At 45.7% G+C, this 19,359-nt stretch overlaps 1 protein-coding gene across 1 annotated transcript; it reads right to left on the reverse strand.

Annotated features, from left to right (window-relative positions):
• Positions 1-1,596: 1,596 nt before the first annotated feature.
• LOC146178559 (uncharacterized) lies at positions 1,597-13,047 on the reverse strand. Its single transcript, XM_084578365.1, has 6 exons — positions 12,939-13,047; positions 7,429-7,527; positions 6,648-6,708; positions 6,083-6,208; positions 4,724-5,031; positions 1,597-2,685 (listed from the first exon to the last, which is right to left on the reverse strand). Exons 2-6 carry the CDS (start codon positions 7,504-7,506, stop codon positions 2,506-2,508), a joined length of 753 nt encoding a protein of 250 aa, XP_084434491.1. The 5' UTR covers positions 7,507-7,527; positions 12,939-13,047; the 3' UTR covers positions 1,597-2,505.
• Between the last annotated feature and the right edge of the window lie 6,312 nt (positions 13,048-19,359).

Genomic DNA, 19,359 nt, shown 5'->3' on the forward strand with positions numbered 1-19,359 from the left:
TACGAAGATCGCTTATCGTTTTCGGCTTCGAACTGCGGAACTTGATAAGCCATAGCAGCTGCGATTGGTGTTTCCAATGGGTTGGTCCGTGACTCGTCGTCACTACCGCCTACCACTGACGGGCAGAGATGGCTGGCAGCTGCCGAAAAACTCCGAGAGTTTATTCTCGGCCAAGGTACAAGAAACCAAGAACACGTGTACAGGATGACATCATGTCTAAGCGCGAGGCACTCACATGACCGTCCGTACCAGGCCGGGCGGTTGTAAACACAACACAGCGCGGCGTGCACGCCCGAAGGATCGTACGACGCCGTCGTATGGATCGTCGTATGGCCGGCGCTCTCAACTTACGCCACAACAGGATGTTCGCCGCCCTTAACAAAACAAAAAATAGGAAATTCCAGACTGGAACCAACTGATATTTGGACACCATTAGATCCAGTCGGATTTAGAAGCAAGTGTGGTCAATTGATTCTAGTCGGAAACAATTGGGTTTTCTCCCGGCGCTTCAGAACATTCTCTCTTTCATTTTTAGAGGGGAATATAAATCATGAGAATTTCACGCTTCTAGGAAATTGGAACCAACCAAACAACCTTGCGTCACGGGCAAAAAAATATAGAAGCCCCATTATATCAGAGAGCGCTCATTTTCTCCCACTTTAATACTTTTATTCATAGAACTCGCATAAGTGAGGATGGGGCGCTTGCCTGTTGAACAAGTTAATATTTCATCGCACCCGCGTCGGCTGCCTCGTTATGAAAACCTAATTATAGTCACTGAGATGTATTAATAGAGAGAGATATATATATGCAAGTTGCAGTCAAGGCAATTAATGTATTTCAGTCAGAAAATTTTATTCACATGGCTATCCCACTATCCGATTATGTACGGCTATCCAGCTGCCCAATTATACCTGTTCATAGGCCTTAAGCTGAATTTATGCTGTGAATATCCAGGATTTGACGTCCTACGTATGCCCTGCTTTCATCCTTTCTCTGCACCGGAGATTCTGACCTTACTTCAACATTCCGTGTTGGTGATCAATCTCATTGCCTGGGTTATGTCGGCTGAGCGGTGAGACTTAATGCCGAGGAACTCGAAGTGAAAGGATTGCTCACATACAGCGACCTTACACAGCACTTCAAATCACTAACAAGACAACAAGAAATTTTCTGAAGGACACTTCAAACAAACTCCTTCTCCAACCCTTCGGTTTACGCGCACATATTTCCGGGCAGCATAAGCTCATCCTGCACTAAGTGCGGGGAGAAAGCGGATTTTAATCATATCTTATGGGACTCCTCAGAGAATCCGCTTCCCAAGGCTCTCATAGAAGCTCCCTCACTTCAATCTTAAAAAGGAAACGCTGCGCAACGCGAGCCCCGATATACAATTGGGCGCCGTAAACCGCGCTGAAGTCGCCGCAAGCCACCAGCTAACGACCACTTGGCTCTTCCACTAAGACCCAGTAGCACTACTTCCGAAAATAAAATTCTCTCTCGCTCCCTCTCTCCCTCTGTACATTTCGTGAACGCCTGTTCTCAAACGACTTTTGGATATTATATATCAAAAAGACGACTAGTTACGAAACATAATAAAACGTACTTTTATATATTTTATTAAAAATTCCGGCAATTTTGTTTCAAAAGGGAGTAGCTCATGAACACTAGCCAGTCCCTTTGAAAGAAGTTTCTTTGTTTATATTCTGGCTTCCATCACTGCGTCACGCACAAGCACATTAGTGCTAAATATATAAACAACATGCAGCTGGTGTTGAGAAAGCAGAAAGTAAAGCTTATCGTACTTGGTATTTAACAGCAGTGTAGAAATAGTACAATTCATTTATTCATAAGGAATAAACGCATTATGCACGTGCACAGCATAGTTTGCTGTTTCGAGGTATAGCATATTTATTGATACACTGATGAAAACACCAGATACGCATGTACAAAAGTAGAACACCAAAACATCACAGTAAATATCCCACTCCGTGCCAAGTCAATCTCTCCGGTCCCGCCCAAAGTTACTTCTTGATTGTCGAACGGCGCTAGAGAATTCATCACCTATCAGCTTACAGTTGTAGTGATCGAAGTTGACCTACCATCTGCAACAAATCATCTTTCACGTTTTTTTGTTTTTGTTTTTGTTTTTTTTAGCGGCCTTAAATTCCACATCCGTAAAACCAGCCTACCGCACGTGGCACTTCAGAGCCAACCAGAGAGCAACCGATTTTTGGAATAACTAGGCTTCAATGTATTGCGACTAGGACGAAGCACCGAGTGGTTAGTTAAAAGTCGTCTCACGACTGGTAGCCGAGCAGTTTTCCTGTTACATAAATTCTAATTACCGTTGAGCCAAATTAGGTTTTTTTTTTTGTACTTTGTTGTACTGTGACGAGCGTGGGATTAAAAGCAAGCCTATTACGGCCGCAGATAATGCCTTGCACAGAAAGACGAATGTAGTAAACAGTCGTGCGCGGCACCACGTGGTGAGCGCTGAAGGAACTAGCCACTGAGGTCCATGTCGACTACTTCATCAAGGAATGGTTTGAGCATCGGCTGGTAGACGCGCTCGACAGTGCGCAAGTCGTAGCCGCTATCCACGTACACGGCGCCGGCCACGGACTGAAAGAAGTTCTGGATGAAGCAGCGCCGTTTCTCTACACCGCCGAGCTCCTTCAGTGTCTGCAGTTCGCACCAGTGGACGTAACAAGGGCAGAAAGAGAGAGAGAAATAGATGTCATACACCAAATTCAAAAGAACTGAAGAAGGTAATGGCGGTTCTTTTGCTGCAGGGCAGCATTGTAGTGACAACAGACAAGTATAACATGGCGTCATCATGTTCCGTATAGATTGAAGCTGACACCACTGAGCTGCTGCGGCCAAACTCGGAATTCTGGGATTTATCCGCGCAAAACGTTTTCGAGAATTTGTCCACGTGCCCCTCTCTGGCGTGCACTTAGTATACAAACAAAAAAGAGAAAAGTGGGGCAAAACATAACTATGACCATGTATGACATATTTATTTATTCAAGTTTCTTGCACTGGTCGTGCAGATATCCTTTATTGATTATAAGCATATCCGTAGCTCGAAACTGCGCCTGACAAAGGGAGAGGTGCTGCAAGTGTGTTTCTAGGACACCACTTTGAAGCGTGAAGTGTTACGACCCTGGGTTCATTGTATGTGCCTTGGTGGCCAAAGCTTCCGCTTAATTTGTCCTTCGAACACAGCAAGTAAATTAAGGCTGCTATGAAAACCAATGTGATGTGCCTTTATTTTTTTATTATATAGCACAATATTTCAAGCCTGTGGCGATGGGATATGACAGCAGTGTTGCTGTTTCACAATATGCGAAAAAAAAAAATGAAGGAAGGGGGCTTTCAGCTCCGATTTTAGGTTATGACACGACATTGTTAACGACTGCACTTGACCGGCTCCTCTTACAGACACTAGTTCACGTACGGGCACTTTGTTACTTATATGTGAATAATCTTTTAACTTTTTCCTTTATTTCATGCTACACTGATGCCCTTACAGTAGAAAGACACCAAATTTTATTAATTCTAACAACGTATTTTCTGCAGAGTGGAACCTGCTGTCGGGTTAAAAAATACGTTCAAAAACTATTTCCTACAATTGGTTCGAAATTTCTTGGTGTGAGTGTCACGTCGCGCAGAACAGAACTGCGTGTTGATTGTTGTTCATGATAGCGCCAAAACACTTTTAAATCATGGCGTTTCTCGCCGCTGCTTTCATCTGTTTGTTCTATTCTTCGTTTCTTGTCTAAGTGCCATCAGTCGAGTTGGATGTAACGGCTTTGAATCTACTCAACAAGAAGAGTACGGTACTGCGTGGAAGAAGAAAAAAAAAAGGAGGAATGGTTTTCTTGATAATGGGCAAGGCTTTATCATGGGCCATTAACAACGAACGCGAAGCTCTACTCTCCATCATGTGACCTCGTTGCGCTTATGCACTAGATGCGTTAATCAAAAACGTCTCTTGAGCAATTTTGTTTTGAAAGGTGTGGTCTTGCGCCGTTATGTATACCTGCACTGGAATGCAAGAAACAGGAGGAAATAATGTTGAAAATTTTGCCTTGCCTAATGTCCTTGTTTTCGTTTCAAGAAGATGCGTACATGTCAAAGAGGCATAGGCCGACAAATCCTCTAGTCGAACCGAATTTTTTATATCAAAGCATCGGTGTCCACAGTACCCACAGCGGCAACTCAAGGTAATCAGCTTCTGAGCACGACGCCGCGGGACAAATCCCCTGTCGCGGTGGTGGCATTTCAACGGAGGCAAAATGCAAAGGGCTGCCGTGTGCTGTACCTGGCCAAAAAGTGAACGGCACTTGTTGAACCCCCCCCCCCCCCCCCCCCTTCTTTCAGACCACGGGGAAAATATATATCCTCGTCTCCGTCAGCCAGATTCTCTCCTTCCCTCGAGTCTCAGTTCGGCTATATATCCAGAGTGAGATAGTTATTGCGTCTTTTCCGTTCCCATAATCAGCTATAAATATGGAATTATACTCGTATTGCTCCAAAGTATTAAGATTTACTGCAGTGGCTCAGTGTGTTGTGAGACGTTCACGCTCGTTAAAAGAACTCCGGGTGTGAAAAATTATCTGCAGTTCCCCACTAAGACCTCCCCATAGCCCGAGTTGCTCTGTTATCGAATTGAAACCAGAGCACTTCAGTAGGCACTAGGGGACGTATACTGTACCTTCACGTCCTTGACGTTTCGTAGGTACTCGTTGAGGTGCTCCCAGTCACGGCGGTCGTCGATGAAGACGGCCTCGTGGAAGCCGTTGCGCACTGCTAGCAGTGCGTAGACCTCCTGGCACTCAATGAGTGCGCGCCTCTGGGCCAACTGCTCCTTGGTCTTGACGGCGCAGTGCTCCAGCAGATACTGCGAGATGATGAACTTGAGCACGTAGTCGCCCACGTAGTCCAGAGGGTCGCAAAAAGTCTTGTTGTTGGGACGCTTGCTCTGTTTGTACGTGCGATGCAGCAGCGCCCTAAGCAGCGTGCCTGCAAAACAGCGATACGTGTAGTGTCGTCGTTATGTACGTGAGGAAATAAGTGCTCATTTCAAGCTGGATTGTTGTTGTTTTTTTCGATCGCGCCTTTACTGACTACTGTTACAGTTAGGTAATAAAAGGCAGCGTCATTGATGCTATGCATAACCAAAATCAATTGTAACCCTCCCTGAAGTCTTAAACTGAACATTAAAAAGACAAAGAGCATGGCGTCTTGCCCTATCAAGTCCTGGAGCATGAAGGGACAAGAAGTGGAAGCTGTGACAGATTTTCTCTTCTTGGGCTCCAAGATTACACCGGAAGGAGACTGCAGCCATGAAATTAGGAGACGCCTGCTTCTGGGCAAGAGAGCCATGGCTAGCCTTGACCGCCTAGTAAAGAGCAGAGACATTAGTCTGCCAACCAAGATCCGTATAACTGGTGCTATGGTCTTTCCAGTTGTGATGTACGGATGCGAGAGTTGGACTGTGAAAAAGGCTGACCGCCGAAGAATTGACGCGTTTGAATTGTGGTGCTGGCGGAGACTCTTGAGAGTTCCTTGGACAGCCAGAAGATCAAATCAGTCGATATTGTCGACCATAAACCCTGACTGCTCATTGGAGGGTCAAATTCTAAAGTTAAAGCTCAGCTACTTTAGTCATCTGATGAGAAGAAAGGAGTCGCTGGAGAAAGATTTGATGTTGGGAAAGGTTGAGTGTCACCGGAGAAGGGGTAGGCAGCGAACGCGATGGTTAGATGGCATCCTCGAGGCGCTGCAGATGAAGTTATGCGATGTTATAAAGATAGTGAGAGACCGGAAAGCGTGGCATGATATGGTCGATAGGGTCACGAAGAGTCGGACACGACTAAACGACTGAACTGAACTGAACTGAACGTGCTGGAAAACGGTATGAAAGAATCAACATCAAAACAGATAGATGGCTATTGGTTAAGCATCATCCTTGTGTACTAGGGGCGCAGGGTCATATATGTAAAATTACCTATCATTCAAAGCAGGTTTCATCCTATAAGTCTGCTAGTACAGAAAAGAGAAGTGGCTCAACTATTTGTCTTGAACTCGTAGCCGCCCAAACGTTCCTGGACGAACTTTTGTGGGTATTCCATCTGCAGCTTCACCACCAGTTCCGGCTTCAGCTCAAAGTGCGGATGAGATTTCCCTGAAGCCACTCCTGCGACCGAAATATACAAAAAGCATAGACGGTGTGGCTTATTAGGAACCGCTTGTACACAACCACATTCTACTCCTAGTACTCGTGCTTTTCAGATATAGGCACAAAATGGCTTTTAGCTCCCCGCTGTCGGCGCTCCATTGATGACCTTGGAGTTGGAACAGAGAGAGAATACGAAGGCAAACCTCAACGACCTCTTTTGGGTCATCCTCTGGAGCCTAGATGCTGCGCTGCCGCTGGAACAGCGCATGCGTCCACAAGTGCCTTCCTAGTCCTGATTGGCGAAACCAGCGCGCGGCGCGAAGCAGTCTGCTCCGTACACCAGTCCGATCACTATCAAGCTCTTTCAATTGAGGCGCTTAAAACACATTTCGTTGTTAATTCTTTGCTGCGGGTAACAGCGGGAAGTTAGAAAATCGTTTTTTTTTTTTTTCCTTACCGTTCGGCTGCGATGTCTTTGCGGGTGTTTTCGGCGCCTCTTTAGAAGGCTTGATCTCGGCCTGCAAATGTTAATACGCACGTCATCATCGACAGAACGGCGCAGAGCGAAAGCTACAAGGGAAAGGATTCCATTGAATCACCTTGCTAAATATATGTAGTTCTATTCTAACCTATTGTCTAAAACCAGTAATACATTAGGATAAGAAGGAGGGATTGCAAACGAATTAACCAGATGAATACAGTACATAATGACATAAGACGCGCGGTCCATTCAACCTAATCTAATTAACAGGAGCCGGACCTTGATCGAATTTGACCCTAAACGATACCCATAGCATGTTAAAGATGCTGGCTTCTATGTTGTTTCTAAAACGCCCGAAGCATCCGGAGTGGCTAAATGCGCCTCCAGTTCACACTCGGTGCACAATGTAACGTATCACTCTAGGTCGACAAAATATTGGGGATATTTTTATGAGATCCTATCTGACCGTCTGGCTGGCTGGCATCAATAGCTAAATAGTGGAAATAAATACAACACATCCTTTTTTTACATTCTTACGTTCAGTTTTAGTCATCCACTAGCCCTAGTCATACTTTATATTGCATAGAGAAGATTATATTCACCGGCCCGTTAAAAATGATGCTATGCTACACTCTAAAAGATTAACAGAAATGTGACATTTCCGGCTTAGTAAGAGCCCGGTACGAACGTGAAATTAAATGCGAAAAGAAAGAACATCAAAATTTGATTTTTTTTTTTTTTTTAATGTAGAGATTACCTTCTTCGGTAGATCCTTGACACCTTCGAGTTCATCCAAAATGTCCGCCATGTCGACAAAGCCGTCGGCGTTCTCCATAGCTGGGAAGCGAATATCAGTCTGCAAGAAGCCACGCAAGGGCGATATTTAGCCACTTTCGAAGACAAAGCCAGCAGCAGGTATACCATCTGACAATCCTGACGTACGGGCAAACGGTAAGTGGAAAGCGAAACTGCTCAACTCGCGACCTTGTTACGTCAGCGCCCAGCAGACAGATACGAGGAGGAGGACGTTGGCTGTAAAGAAATGAAAAATGTAATACTATAGCTATTCACCGATACCACGTTTTAAGAGTATGCCTTCGAGGACATGATGTTGCGAAACATGAGCGAGAATAATGATTTCTAATGTATATATTCGCTCGAGAAGGCTTGCTGTTCAAAGTGCCATAGTTTCGGTCTCGAACAAATGTGGATGACGCAAATAGCAGCAGCCGTGCAGGTCGACGACGGTATGCTCCCGGAAACTTGCCAGGTGAATGCGCCGTGCTAATGCGCAAAACAATAAAGGTTCGTCAGACAGAGGCAATGACTCATGCCCTGCACCTTTTTTTTTTCTTTTTTTTTTTCAAACGTCCTTGACTAAGAAAGGTAGAAATAAAACGGTACACCACTTATGCACTGGGTTATCGACACACTAGTAAATGAACGTGTGAATAAAGAAAAAAAAACGGTAAATGAATAAAAACAGTCACTGCTTTCTGCAAGCAACGCCAAACAACGGCGCAGAAAAGGTATTTCGCCCATGACGCATATCTGCTGAGCCTGTAGTCGTGCCCAGTTTAGCTAGACACCGAGCAGGTGCGACGCAGCATTTTTATTTCATGAGCTCTACCTTTGTACGCCGTTTTAACAAAATCGTGACGGCATGATGCGCGCTCAATAAAAAAAAAAGTTTGTTTTTTTTTTTCTCTGTCGTCAAGGTCTGAGTGGTTCACCTTGTTGGCGTCTCCACCCGAATGACCTCCGTTTCTGTTGAAGTTGGAAAAACTGAACCTATGAAGTGTTAAAGGAAGGGAGGGGGGGGGGGCGAGTTTACAGCACCCTTCTTCTACATGTCCCTGGCGATCCAAACCGAAACTATGAGGCGACAAACTCAAAAATGGAGCCGGCTTCTTTATCCCTCTGTCCTATCTGACGCGCAGCTGTATTTTCGGCGCATGGGACCGATGACCTCGACCAGGCAGGACGCCTCAGCTGATAGAGAAGAACAAGAACGAAACCATGCACTGCCTTGGATGACAGCGCAAAGACGGACGGGACAAGAAGAGGACACAACAGCGCTGGACACAGAAGAAGACACAACAGGAAGAAGACACAACAGGAAGAAGACACAGAAGAAGACACAACTGGAAGAAGAGGACACAACAGCGCCAAAAAAATAAGAAAAAAAAAAGGAAATATCGGAGAGAGGATCTCGGCGAGCAGCATTCTTGGCTCATAACGAAACCGAAACTATAGGGTTGAGTCGCCAAGGCCTTTGGGCTGCACTGAAATAGCATCGTTCATTTTCCGGCCTCCACGGCACCCGCTTCCTGCAGACACGGACTAGGTAATCACGAATTCGTGCACTAAGAACAGCGGCCTTTTGCTGCGGATGAGGCGTGTCCTGTGAGAGCAAACCTAAACCATACAAACGAGTTTTCTTACACTAGGATACGTCTGAATGTCTGTAGTTTCGTGTTGTAAAGCCTGTTACCATCAAGCAACGGCAGCAGCATGGGGCGCCTAGTAACACGAGAATTAAATGCGACATGCAAAGGCATGGAGTCATCTCGCAATGTAAAAACTATACATTCTGCCGTCGTGCGCCAGACGGCTGGCCGCTGTATGCAAGTGGATTCCTTGTCCTACTTCAAATGATTTCGTAACCCTTGGCTAAAGTTAGCTTAGACACCCTGTATATATTTCCCATTTTCATTGTCTTACTGCCGAACAAAAACCTCTTGTGGCGGCTGCACACTGCAGAACAGGCAATATCATAGAGGTGATTGCCCTACTACCGCTCAAGTTGGTAAGAATCGGTTTGCGCGCTTTTTTACGAGTACATCCAAGTGAAACATTTGGAGGCCTTCCATGCATGCAACGGAGAAGCTCACTCAGAGGCCTCAAGAAGCGGACAGCCGAAAACATGAATATCTGAAGTATGCAGGTCACACTCTAGGAAAGACGGAACTACTGTAGGCGCTATACATATATCAATGGTTCCTTTTTGCTGTTGTTAATTACTGCTCTTGTAGACCTGACGCCGTTTCGTAAGGACAACCCCAGACAATCTGAATGAATGATTTTATTTTGCAGCTACCACAATTACATGCTGTAGAGAGCTGAATGGTCGAAATTACCGCAAGAATTTCGAATATTCGCTTCATTACAGTGTTTATTTGTTTGTTTTTATATTTTATTTCTTTTTTTTTCGTTTTTTTTTTGCCAGAATCATAGCCATGCGCGCACAGGCACCACTTCATAAGTCAGAGCTTTGCGCGAAACGTCGAGACACAACTTGTCCACCAAAATCAGCGTGTTTATGTAGCACGTACCTCACTAAGTAATTTCCTGGAATTTACATTGTATCTACTGTCGGCCGATAGGTACTGCCATGTGGTGTCCAAGATTAGGGTTCCTTCAGGAACGCTATTCAATATATGTTGGAGCATGCCTGCGAACACGGGTGGAATATAGAATACGTGCGTAAAGAATTCTGAAGAGCACACAGGCCTGATTTGCCTGGCTTCGCAACAGAAGTCGCATCAGTCATTATGGCCGTGATCTCTGGGTGCTGTGCGACTCGCATCTTATCGAACTTTCAGCGACCGATTATCGCACACACATTGACAGGCAGGAAGTCACGGCTATCAGATACGTACCGAGACATATTTCGCAAATAGGCACGCAAATGTAGAAGCCTCTGTGCCGGTCTATCTCCTCAGGATGCTCCTTTATAATCGCCCAAATTGAGGGATGCCAAGGACAAATCGAAACATTCGACAATAATGCAATCGGGTCGGACATCGGGTACGGACATCATTTCTGGAGGGGGGGGGGGGGGGGGTGCTTACTGCTAGCTGAAGAAAGCCAACGCTGGGGTAGATTGTACGCCAGTTGCTTTCCCACCCGAAAATGAAGCGATCGAATAACAATAAATCGAAGAATCTAGGAAACAAAGCTGCGCAGAAGACAGGAACGAAGCAGCAAATGAAGAAATGCCTCCACATGTGCAGGATTGCAAATTGCATTTCCCATGAATCAACAGTTAGATTCCAACGCTCGAAATACCATTTCCACACGTGACCTCTTTCCTCCGTGCTATTTGCGCAGTTTTCCAGGTAACATCGAAACATCAGCACTGTTACTCTCTGTTTTGGTGAAACGTTAATACATTTTTCATATTTCCTTTTCTTTCCGTTGCTGCGAAGTCGCAAGTTACTGTTGAAACACCCCAGCAAGATCATGCAGCTGTAGAGGTGCACAACGGTCTCCAAGGGATAATAACGAAGTCGACACCAACGTTACTAGATACACTGCAGTCCTGCAATGCAAGAGGACCAATAGATTCTGCTCATTCATCTCCTAACGGATAAATCATGAAGCAAGTTATGTAGACTTTTTGGAAAGGTGTCTCACGACTGGCGGATAGTGCAGAATAGATAACGAGCGAACATTTTTTACAAATAAGGGAGTTTTGCACGCGAAATATGGCAGGCGCAATCTAAGAGATTTATTGCATAATAATGATAGTTGAAAAGCACCTTTACCGCTTAAAGACTAGGAAAGGTTCTGGGACCCATAGCATAAAATTATATTGTTTTAAAATTACGATTGAAACATTATAATAACACAGGTATTTTAGAGTAATAATTAATTTTATTGCTGAATAATTTTCACAATATAGAATATAAAGTCATCTTACAAGATTTAGCATTCTAATAACACTTGGAACACAGCATTACCACAGTTAGCTTCGAATGCTGTGTGAATGTCTACAATACAGCGCATAAGGCAATTTACAAATTTTTAACATTCAAGTACGTTCAGTTGTTACATGCAATGTTACTGATGTGACTGATATTTCATTTTTATAACTTTAGTGTGCGTGCTACACGGGCTACTTTTCCGAACATAGCCAACTAGCTAGTTAGGCTAGTCACTTGCACTAGTTACTGACGCTTCTGAGCATTTGGAAGCCATACCGTCAAAGTAGAGCGGTTGCTATGTTTACCAAACGTTATCATGCATGGTTAACGAAGCTAGTAAAGAGGCCAGGTCGCAAGAGAAATTATTTCTTTGTTTATACTTACACACACTAACTTCTGTAGTATGTTGAACGAAGCGAGTAAAGAGGCCAGGTCGCAAGAGAAATTATTTCTTTGTTTATACTTACACACACTAACTTCTGTAGTATGTTTGAGAGAACAAAGTATTACAGCCGCGATTGGTCTCTACGGCGAATCATGGGGCATGTTTGGGCTTAGGTTACTGAATTAATGACCAGTGCATTTTTTTTCTACAATTGTCTTCGACAGCACATTAACGGAGCCCTAGCTTTTTAGACGTACCGCATTAGAGCGAGGCTTCCTTACCCCGGAGATTGCGATAACAGGGGAGAAAGCAGAGATAATAGAACTATAAGCGCAGGAAATCATCTCAAGGCTGCCGGCGGTTAACATATCGCTGCGACTGTTATCGTGGCTTGCACTTTATAGTACTTCCTGTCAAGACTCGCTTTTCACTTTCCTCTCACGGGTGTAAATATGGACGACAAAAATGGCGGGTCGTGAATCGAGTTAATTTTACAATAACCTCTCGCAATTGAGGCCATCAATCGCGAAGGCCATTCGCTACCAATTTAACGTTGCGTGTCAAGACCCTTCCCTTTACATTTTCCCTTTTTTGCACTAGTGTAAGTACCAGCAACGCAGCGGGCGGATTACAGAGGAGAACGGTCCTGACCTCGGTGACAACTAATTAATCGAGGAGTTGTGCAGCTGTACAAAAAGCGATGTGAGCAAGCGCTTGCGGTTTTCAGGCGCGCAAGTAGCCATCGCCTCCGTCGAAATATGTGGCTTGGGAGAGGAGGCAACGTTATTGGCGGCCGCCGCAGCGGTGCGTCGCCGACAGCACACAGCGTCGGCCCGCGAATGCCGGCTTTGTCAAGCCTCCGCAACCTCTAATAGAGCACGGATACGTTTCCTAGCCAAGCGTTTAAAGAATCCAACTAGCTTGCAGCCCAAAAGTCCCCGAAACTAAAAGCAGGGTATACACAACGTGAGCTGACAAGCACTAGAACGGTTTGTGTACAAAACATTTTTTTTTTTTCCTTTTTTTTACTGGCGACGAAAGAAGACATGCCTGAAGTTTTCTGCACTGCTTTTGTGAGATGGAACAGGACTGCTTTTGTAAAATAGAACAAAAGATACAGCTTTTCAGAGCTTAACCAGCGACTTAATAGCGGTAGCAAACACACACACTTACCAAGCCGCAGAACTGAAGAACCAAGGAGACTCCACGGCTGCCGGCAAGTGCAAGCGCTACGCAACTGACACCCACGCAGGAGTGAGGAGATGGCTCTCACAAACTGGAGATGCAGCAGCTGAGCAAGAGCTGAGAGAGTAGCGGAAGAAGCAGAGGAGAACGACAGGAAGCCGTGAGAGAGGCGAACGTGAAAGGGGATGAAGTGGTGAGAGTGTGCCGGAGAGGTTCCTATTCGCTGCACCGTTGCACCCGGCGGTTGCTGACGGCACGGGTCCAAGTCACTTGCAGCGTACCCTTTCGCTCCTCCATTTTCCTTGGGTCTGTTCTTCTGTCTCTGTTATCTTGGCGCTATGACTGCCTGCTCTCTTGCCGCGACTTTTTAGTTATGTATGCTGTGAGCTAGAGACCGTTCATCCTATCCTTTTTTTTTTCTCATCCCATATGCAACTAAGTGGATATGACAGGAAAAAAAAAAGATATACGGGCTCTCTCGCGATGGAAAAACCGACCATCATATCAAGTCGCCCAAAACACTCGCCCTAATTCCTCGCCACTACATGCAGCCATGCGCCAAGATTATAACCGTCCGCTCATGTGCTTTCAGCCGTAGAGTTCTTTCAGCTCGGTTACGTTTGAAAGTTTTTGGAGGTAGTGAAGAAGGAAATCTATTTATTTATTTATTTATTTGCTTGTTTGTTTGTTTATTTGTTTGTTTGTTTGTTTGTTTGTTTGTTTGTTTGTTTGTTTGTTTGTTTGTTTGTTTGTTTGTTTGTTTGTTTGTTTGTTTGTTTGTTTGTTTAACCCCTTTATTGGTGAAGTTGGTAGCTGGAGTGCTTGCGGGTGAGCTCGTGTGGTTCACGACTCTGGGTGCTTCTGTTTACCTTAGCTGGCGACGACGAGGAACACTGCCTGATCGTTAACAGGTGTGCACTACTCAGATTCATCTGCAACAGCTCCAGGGCCGCATTACGCGCCTTTATATGATAAATGGGGCTTTGAAAAGGAAAGGGGGGGGGGGGGGGGAAGGCACGTGCGTCCATGTGATATAGTGTTTGAGAAGCTGCGGTGTTGCCGCACCATGGACCTTTGGTTCATAGGCGTGCGCAGGGTACTGCATTAGGGGGAGCGACGTGTCACCCCCCCCCCCCCCCCCCCTTCTTCCTTCCACCAAAGTCAATGCGGCCAAAACGCCGCGGAATTGTTATCAAACATGATTTTGACGTGATGTAATTGGGAAACATGGACAGAATAGTGTGGGCTTAAAATTAAAATAAGCGTCGCCATTGACACAGAATTGAAAAGCACGCGACGACGCGCTCTCACAACCGTTCCTTGAGCCCTTGATGTGCTTTCTGCAGATGGCAAGTGAGCAGTCCTTGTAATGCAACATTGCGGGTCCTCAGCCGCCAGTATCGTAAAAAAGAAAAAAAAAAACCCTGCATGGCCATAAACTTACACATTTACAACTGACGGCACAGGTCTGGCAGTGTAAAGGCATGGGGCAGACTTGGCGCCCCTTGAGAGAATGGAGGCGCCACGCCTATGCTTTGGTTACAATGTCGGATGTAAAAGGTTAAGGTAGACGTTTGAAGAAGCCGTAGCAGGCAGAAGTTTTCAGAGGAGCGGGGGTAGGGGACGATGAAAAGGATAGATACGTCTATTAATTGGGGCTGTGGTTTGATCAGGATGGTGGTGTAGAGGGAGAGGGGGGCTGGCGCCGCTCGGTGGATATGTTCGCGGTCTAGGGTGCCCGCCCTGCTGTTGTCGTTCGAAACTAAAGTTTGTTTAGTGGAAAAAAAGAAGTCTCTCGCTGCCCGAGAAGGCTGTTATCATGATCCTAAAAGTCTAAAAGCACTTCGTTGCTACTACCTCCGCTCTGCTTCTCTTCCGTAAATATCAACAATTGAGCGAACACAGCGTCCATATCACGTCTGAGTGAACAACTCAGTGGTAAGTCCTCGTTAAAATCGCCACGTTTATGAACTATCAGCAACTGTGCAGTCATTTTCGCTCTGATATGTGAACCATGCAAAACATTTCTTCTCATAACAGGCATCAGAAAGCTGATATGTCTGGAAAATGTTGGGCGATGGGCACTATGTTACAGGAGGCAAACATAAATATTATATTATTCACGTGGCATTGTGATGCCCTTGAATATCAATTAAACGCGTTGCCTTTATCGCTAAGCACCACGCAACGCATTGCAGGCGATCAGATTTTAAAATTTTGGGGAAGAGGGATATAGCTTTAATGGCTCCCGTGTGGCTGCAGATGCTTTGCTACTCGCCTAATTACTCAATCTAAATTTGTTCCTCTAATATCTCGTGCATATTCTTTAGAATTATATTAGAAGACAATAGATATCAAGTCCCGCTTAACAAAGGCGTACGACCGAGCCTGACTGACGCAGTCGTAGCTTATGTGACTCAGAATGCAAGGGTGGCTGAAGGCCCGATTCTCACTTCACCCTCACATCTAAAAGGACACCCGACTTTGAAAGCACCTGCCAAATCTGCCATTTTATGTGGTCGCGTGACGTCGTCCATCCATACGACCAATCAGCACCAGGCTACGCCAGCCGCCAACTCACAATTCCGACACTAGATTTTTTGGAGAAAAGGACCTTAACGCTACTGCATTAAAATGATCTTTCTCGCCCTGCTGAAATCAACGTACTCTTGCGCGCGAAAGAAAAAAAATTAACAAGTCTAGACAAGTCTAGCCCCTCCCCGTTGATGGGGATATCCAATGAGAGGCCGCAACAAGGAAGCCTCGCTGACGTCACAAGAACTAGCCCCTCCCCGTCGCTTGGGGGTATCCAATGAGAGGCCGCAACCAGAAAGCCTTGCTGACGTCACAAGAAGAAGGCGGCTACGAACACATTGTAGCAAACGGCCACAAGAAGCAATTTCTATTTTTTTTTTTTTAATTATAAGGTCTTTGCAGAGCTTTTAAAGTTCACTCGAATACTCGGACCACTTCTACAGGAGTTTTTGCCGGGTCCCTTAGCTAGCGCTCGAGTTCAGCCGAAACCTGAAAAACCTGAAAGCAACATTCGTCGAGATAGTCAGAAGAAGAAAAAAAAAAAAAACACGCCAGAACTGCCTGAAGAAGTTGCAGAACGCGGCGCCGTCAGCTGGCTTCTAAGCTTCTATGCTGCACCGCCATCTCAGAAACGGATTACACGTTATAGTGTATAGAGCAAGACCGACTGAAATACAGACCTGCACAAATAGCACTGCTCCAGCGCGCACATTCTAGTTCATAGCCTTCGCCGCTAGGAAACGAACACTACGGGTAGCCCAGCGCTACTGTACACCTGTTAATAAGAAGGGTCTATTAGTTCTGTCATTTTTCTTCGTCGTTATAGTTTAATTATCTGTCCACGCTTTAATGCACAAACACCTGTTCTGCGCATGTGCAGTGAGTAACTGCAGTGCCGTTGTACTAAGCGGAATCGCGGTATGTCTTCTGGCGAGAGAAAAACGTTGTAAAAATAAACACTCTCCGCTAAAATAGAAAAAGGCAAAATTTTCGAAGTATAACTCGGGCAAATGTCTCTTTTTTTCAGTTTGGATACAGTTTGTTTATCTTAATTTGTGATTTGATGATGATGAAAAGGACAGACGAACAGGTCAACCGAGCGCCCTCAACGGCGAGAAAGGTAACGAAAGTTGGCGCACGAGGTCCCATGGGACCCCGTTTTCTGTGCAGGTCTGTATTTCAGTCGGTCTTGGTATAAAGGAGGCTATCTGAGGCGCAGTCAGCCATTTTTGTGTCCACCGAAATAGGCGAACGTACGTATCAAGTACTGCCGTGCGGTTCCACGAGTGGTGGCATCCGCAGCTATGGTTTATTGAGCTATCGTAAACAGTAGTAGCCGTGCACAGTGCAAACAATTCGGAAGCTGAAGAGCTGCGCGAACGACCTCGGCATTTTAAGGTTCCGAAAGTACAGATGAACGTCTCCGCCCGAACGAAAGAACTCACCGAGATGCGACGTCACGTATGGCTGGCACGGCTCAACCGCGCAAGTAGTATCACGAAAAATGCGAAATAAATGTTGAAAATCGGCTGGGCTGGAACCTTTCGGATGTTCCTTGGCAGCGAGTTGTTGCAACGATCCGGGCATGGCTGCTCTTCCCGCAGTCGCAAGCCATATTTCAGGTAAAAGAGCACCCCACCAACATGACAACATGCATCACTGTGTCCAACCAGACGCATGTAGTGCGCCGCCAACACCTCCTCTTCGTGTTTTGCGACTATCCAAGCCTTCAGAGGGCTTGACAAACTTTGTGTTTGGCGTACCCGACTCATTTGAGACATGAGACGAGCCAAATGAACACTGAGGAAAATATTCCATCGTTTGTAGTAGTCTCACAGGTTGCAAGCATATCTCTAGAGTTATATCGGACGGTCGCATATCGTCTGTGTCGTCTGCGAAGCAATATTCGCTGAAGGAACGTAGGCGGGCAGAGTTGTTTTGCGGAAGGTTTAAAGAGCTTTATAAAATTATTTAGAAATAATAACAAGCAAAACTTAATTTGCAAAAAAAAAAAAAAAAAAAAAGCACGGTATTTGAAGAGCTTTGCTGCAAACAATCATTTCGAGTCTGCAACGCAACGAGCTCGGTGGCGCCACCGAGGCCATCGTTGAGGCAGCGGTTTCGTTTGCTTCGTTACCCCCACAGACGATGCAAACATCCGACTTCTTCTGATCGAATGAGGCAAGTACATCAAACAAGTTCCGTACAAAAAGCACCGACTATAAAATGCTATTTCTGTGCTAAATTCGAGCTAGAATGACTCAACGGTTTAGCTGGGATAAGCATTGTAGGGAAACGCGAGTTCGTCTGCTTAAACCGCGACTATTTAACCAGCCGCTTGTAACGTAGTTGTGTTCTTCGAGTGGTGTGTAGCCTTTCAGTTGGTTTCTTGTGACGAAGCTCGTCCGTATAGCGCAAGGAACTCATGAATGTGAAACATATTTATGCGCGGCCGACGGTCGACGCTAATTACCGTGCAGTTGCGCACATCACTTTTTTTTTTTTTTGTACAGGTCTCTGTTCGCATCGCGCAGACTACAGATAATTCGAACTTTCGCTCATGATGCCGAGTGAGTTTTGATTACAGTGGTGCTGGCATAAGGTAGAGCGGCGCAATAAACACGCAAAGATGGCGTCGGCTGTATACTGATGTCAGCAGTGACGTCACGTGAATACCCCCTATCACCACTATCACCGTGCCCCCTATACTATTCTAGTTGAGTACAGGTTCATTTCACATGACGTCATCGCACGAGCGCCGTCTGCTATTTTTTTGGTCACGTGAGCGACGCTGCCCGGTCATCGCATACCAAAGTTGACGTTTGATGAAGTGACACGACGGACAAAATCGTGAAACACTATCACGATTTGGCATTGCGTGACTATAGTGAGCTAGAATATTCTAGCATACTGTAGACGTGACCCTTAAGTTAGCGATTTATGCCGCTTTGCGTCCGTTCGCGAGCAGCGTTTTCGTAGTTCGGATTCATGCACGAACGACACTTTCCTTTTGTTTTAATTTTTTTTTTTCGGTAGCGGAAAGCATTCCAGCCACACCGTGGTGCCCAAGCATGTACAGAGTAACTTGTATTCTATTAAAATGCTGGAGGAAAGCGGGCTTTGAGGAGTACGGCCGCAAATCAGGCACGAACGGGCGTCGCATTGTTATATATCCCGATCATATTAACCCGACGCTTGTAGTGCGCGCAGCGGTATGTCTGGTCAGCGCATGGTCTAGTGCCCACAGCCACAGGGAAAAGCTAGCAAGAGCTAATTAGTAACGTGCAACGGCTTGAAGGTATTCCTCGCTTTCCTCTAGCGCTTTAGCGCGCTTGCAGTTAGGTGCATACAAGTACCTGGAGCAGAAGGGCAGCAGTCCGAAAGGTTCTCCTCCAAGGGTTGAAAGTAGCATGTTTATGAAGTTGTCATTGAGTAAGCGCGGTCACTTAGCACATACACAACCACGTTTATATCACATCGAGCGGGGCAGTCAGCACGGCAATGCTTTAGCGAAACGACGCAGCAGAAACAACAGTGCAAGACCCGCCACAGCAGGCGTCTACCCCAAAAAGTTGACAGCTGTGCTGTTCTCGGAGTTTCTACACCTGCAGGACCTATTGCCGCATCCGTAGACAGCGCAATTGACCATTATTGTAGCAAATTACAGAGTTCACAGCACCTTAATTGGATCTTCCGAAAACCCAAACGAAACCTTAGCAGACGACGGTGATGACCAAGGCCACGGTGACCAAGGCTATGGCGGACCAGAAGCAGAAAGGCTTCATTTTTCCCGTCGTTCCCCGCGTGGCAGCCGACAATGAATACAACCTATACGTAGGTTCTATCAGGATTCCAGAGTTTTACAAGGTTCTGA

This window comes from Amblyomma maculatum, chromosome 9, assembly GCF_055883805.1.
Source record: "Amblyomma maculatum isolate TAMU_Amacu chromosome 9, ASM5588380v1, whole genome shotgun sequence".
Classification (NCBI taxonomy): domain Eukaryota; kingdom Metazoa; phylum Arthropoda; class Arachnida; order Ixodida; family Ixodidae; genus Amblyomma; species Amblyomma maculatum.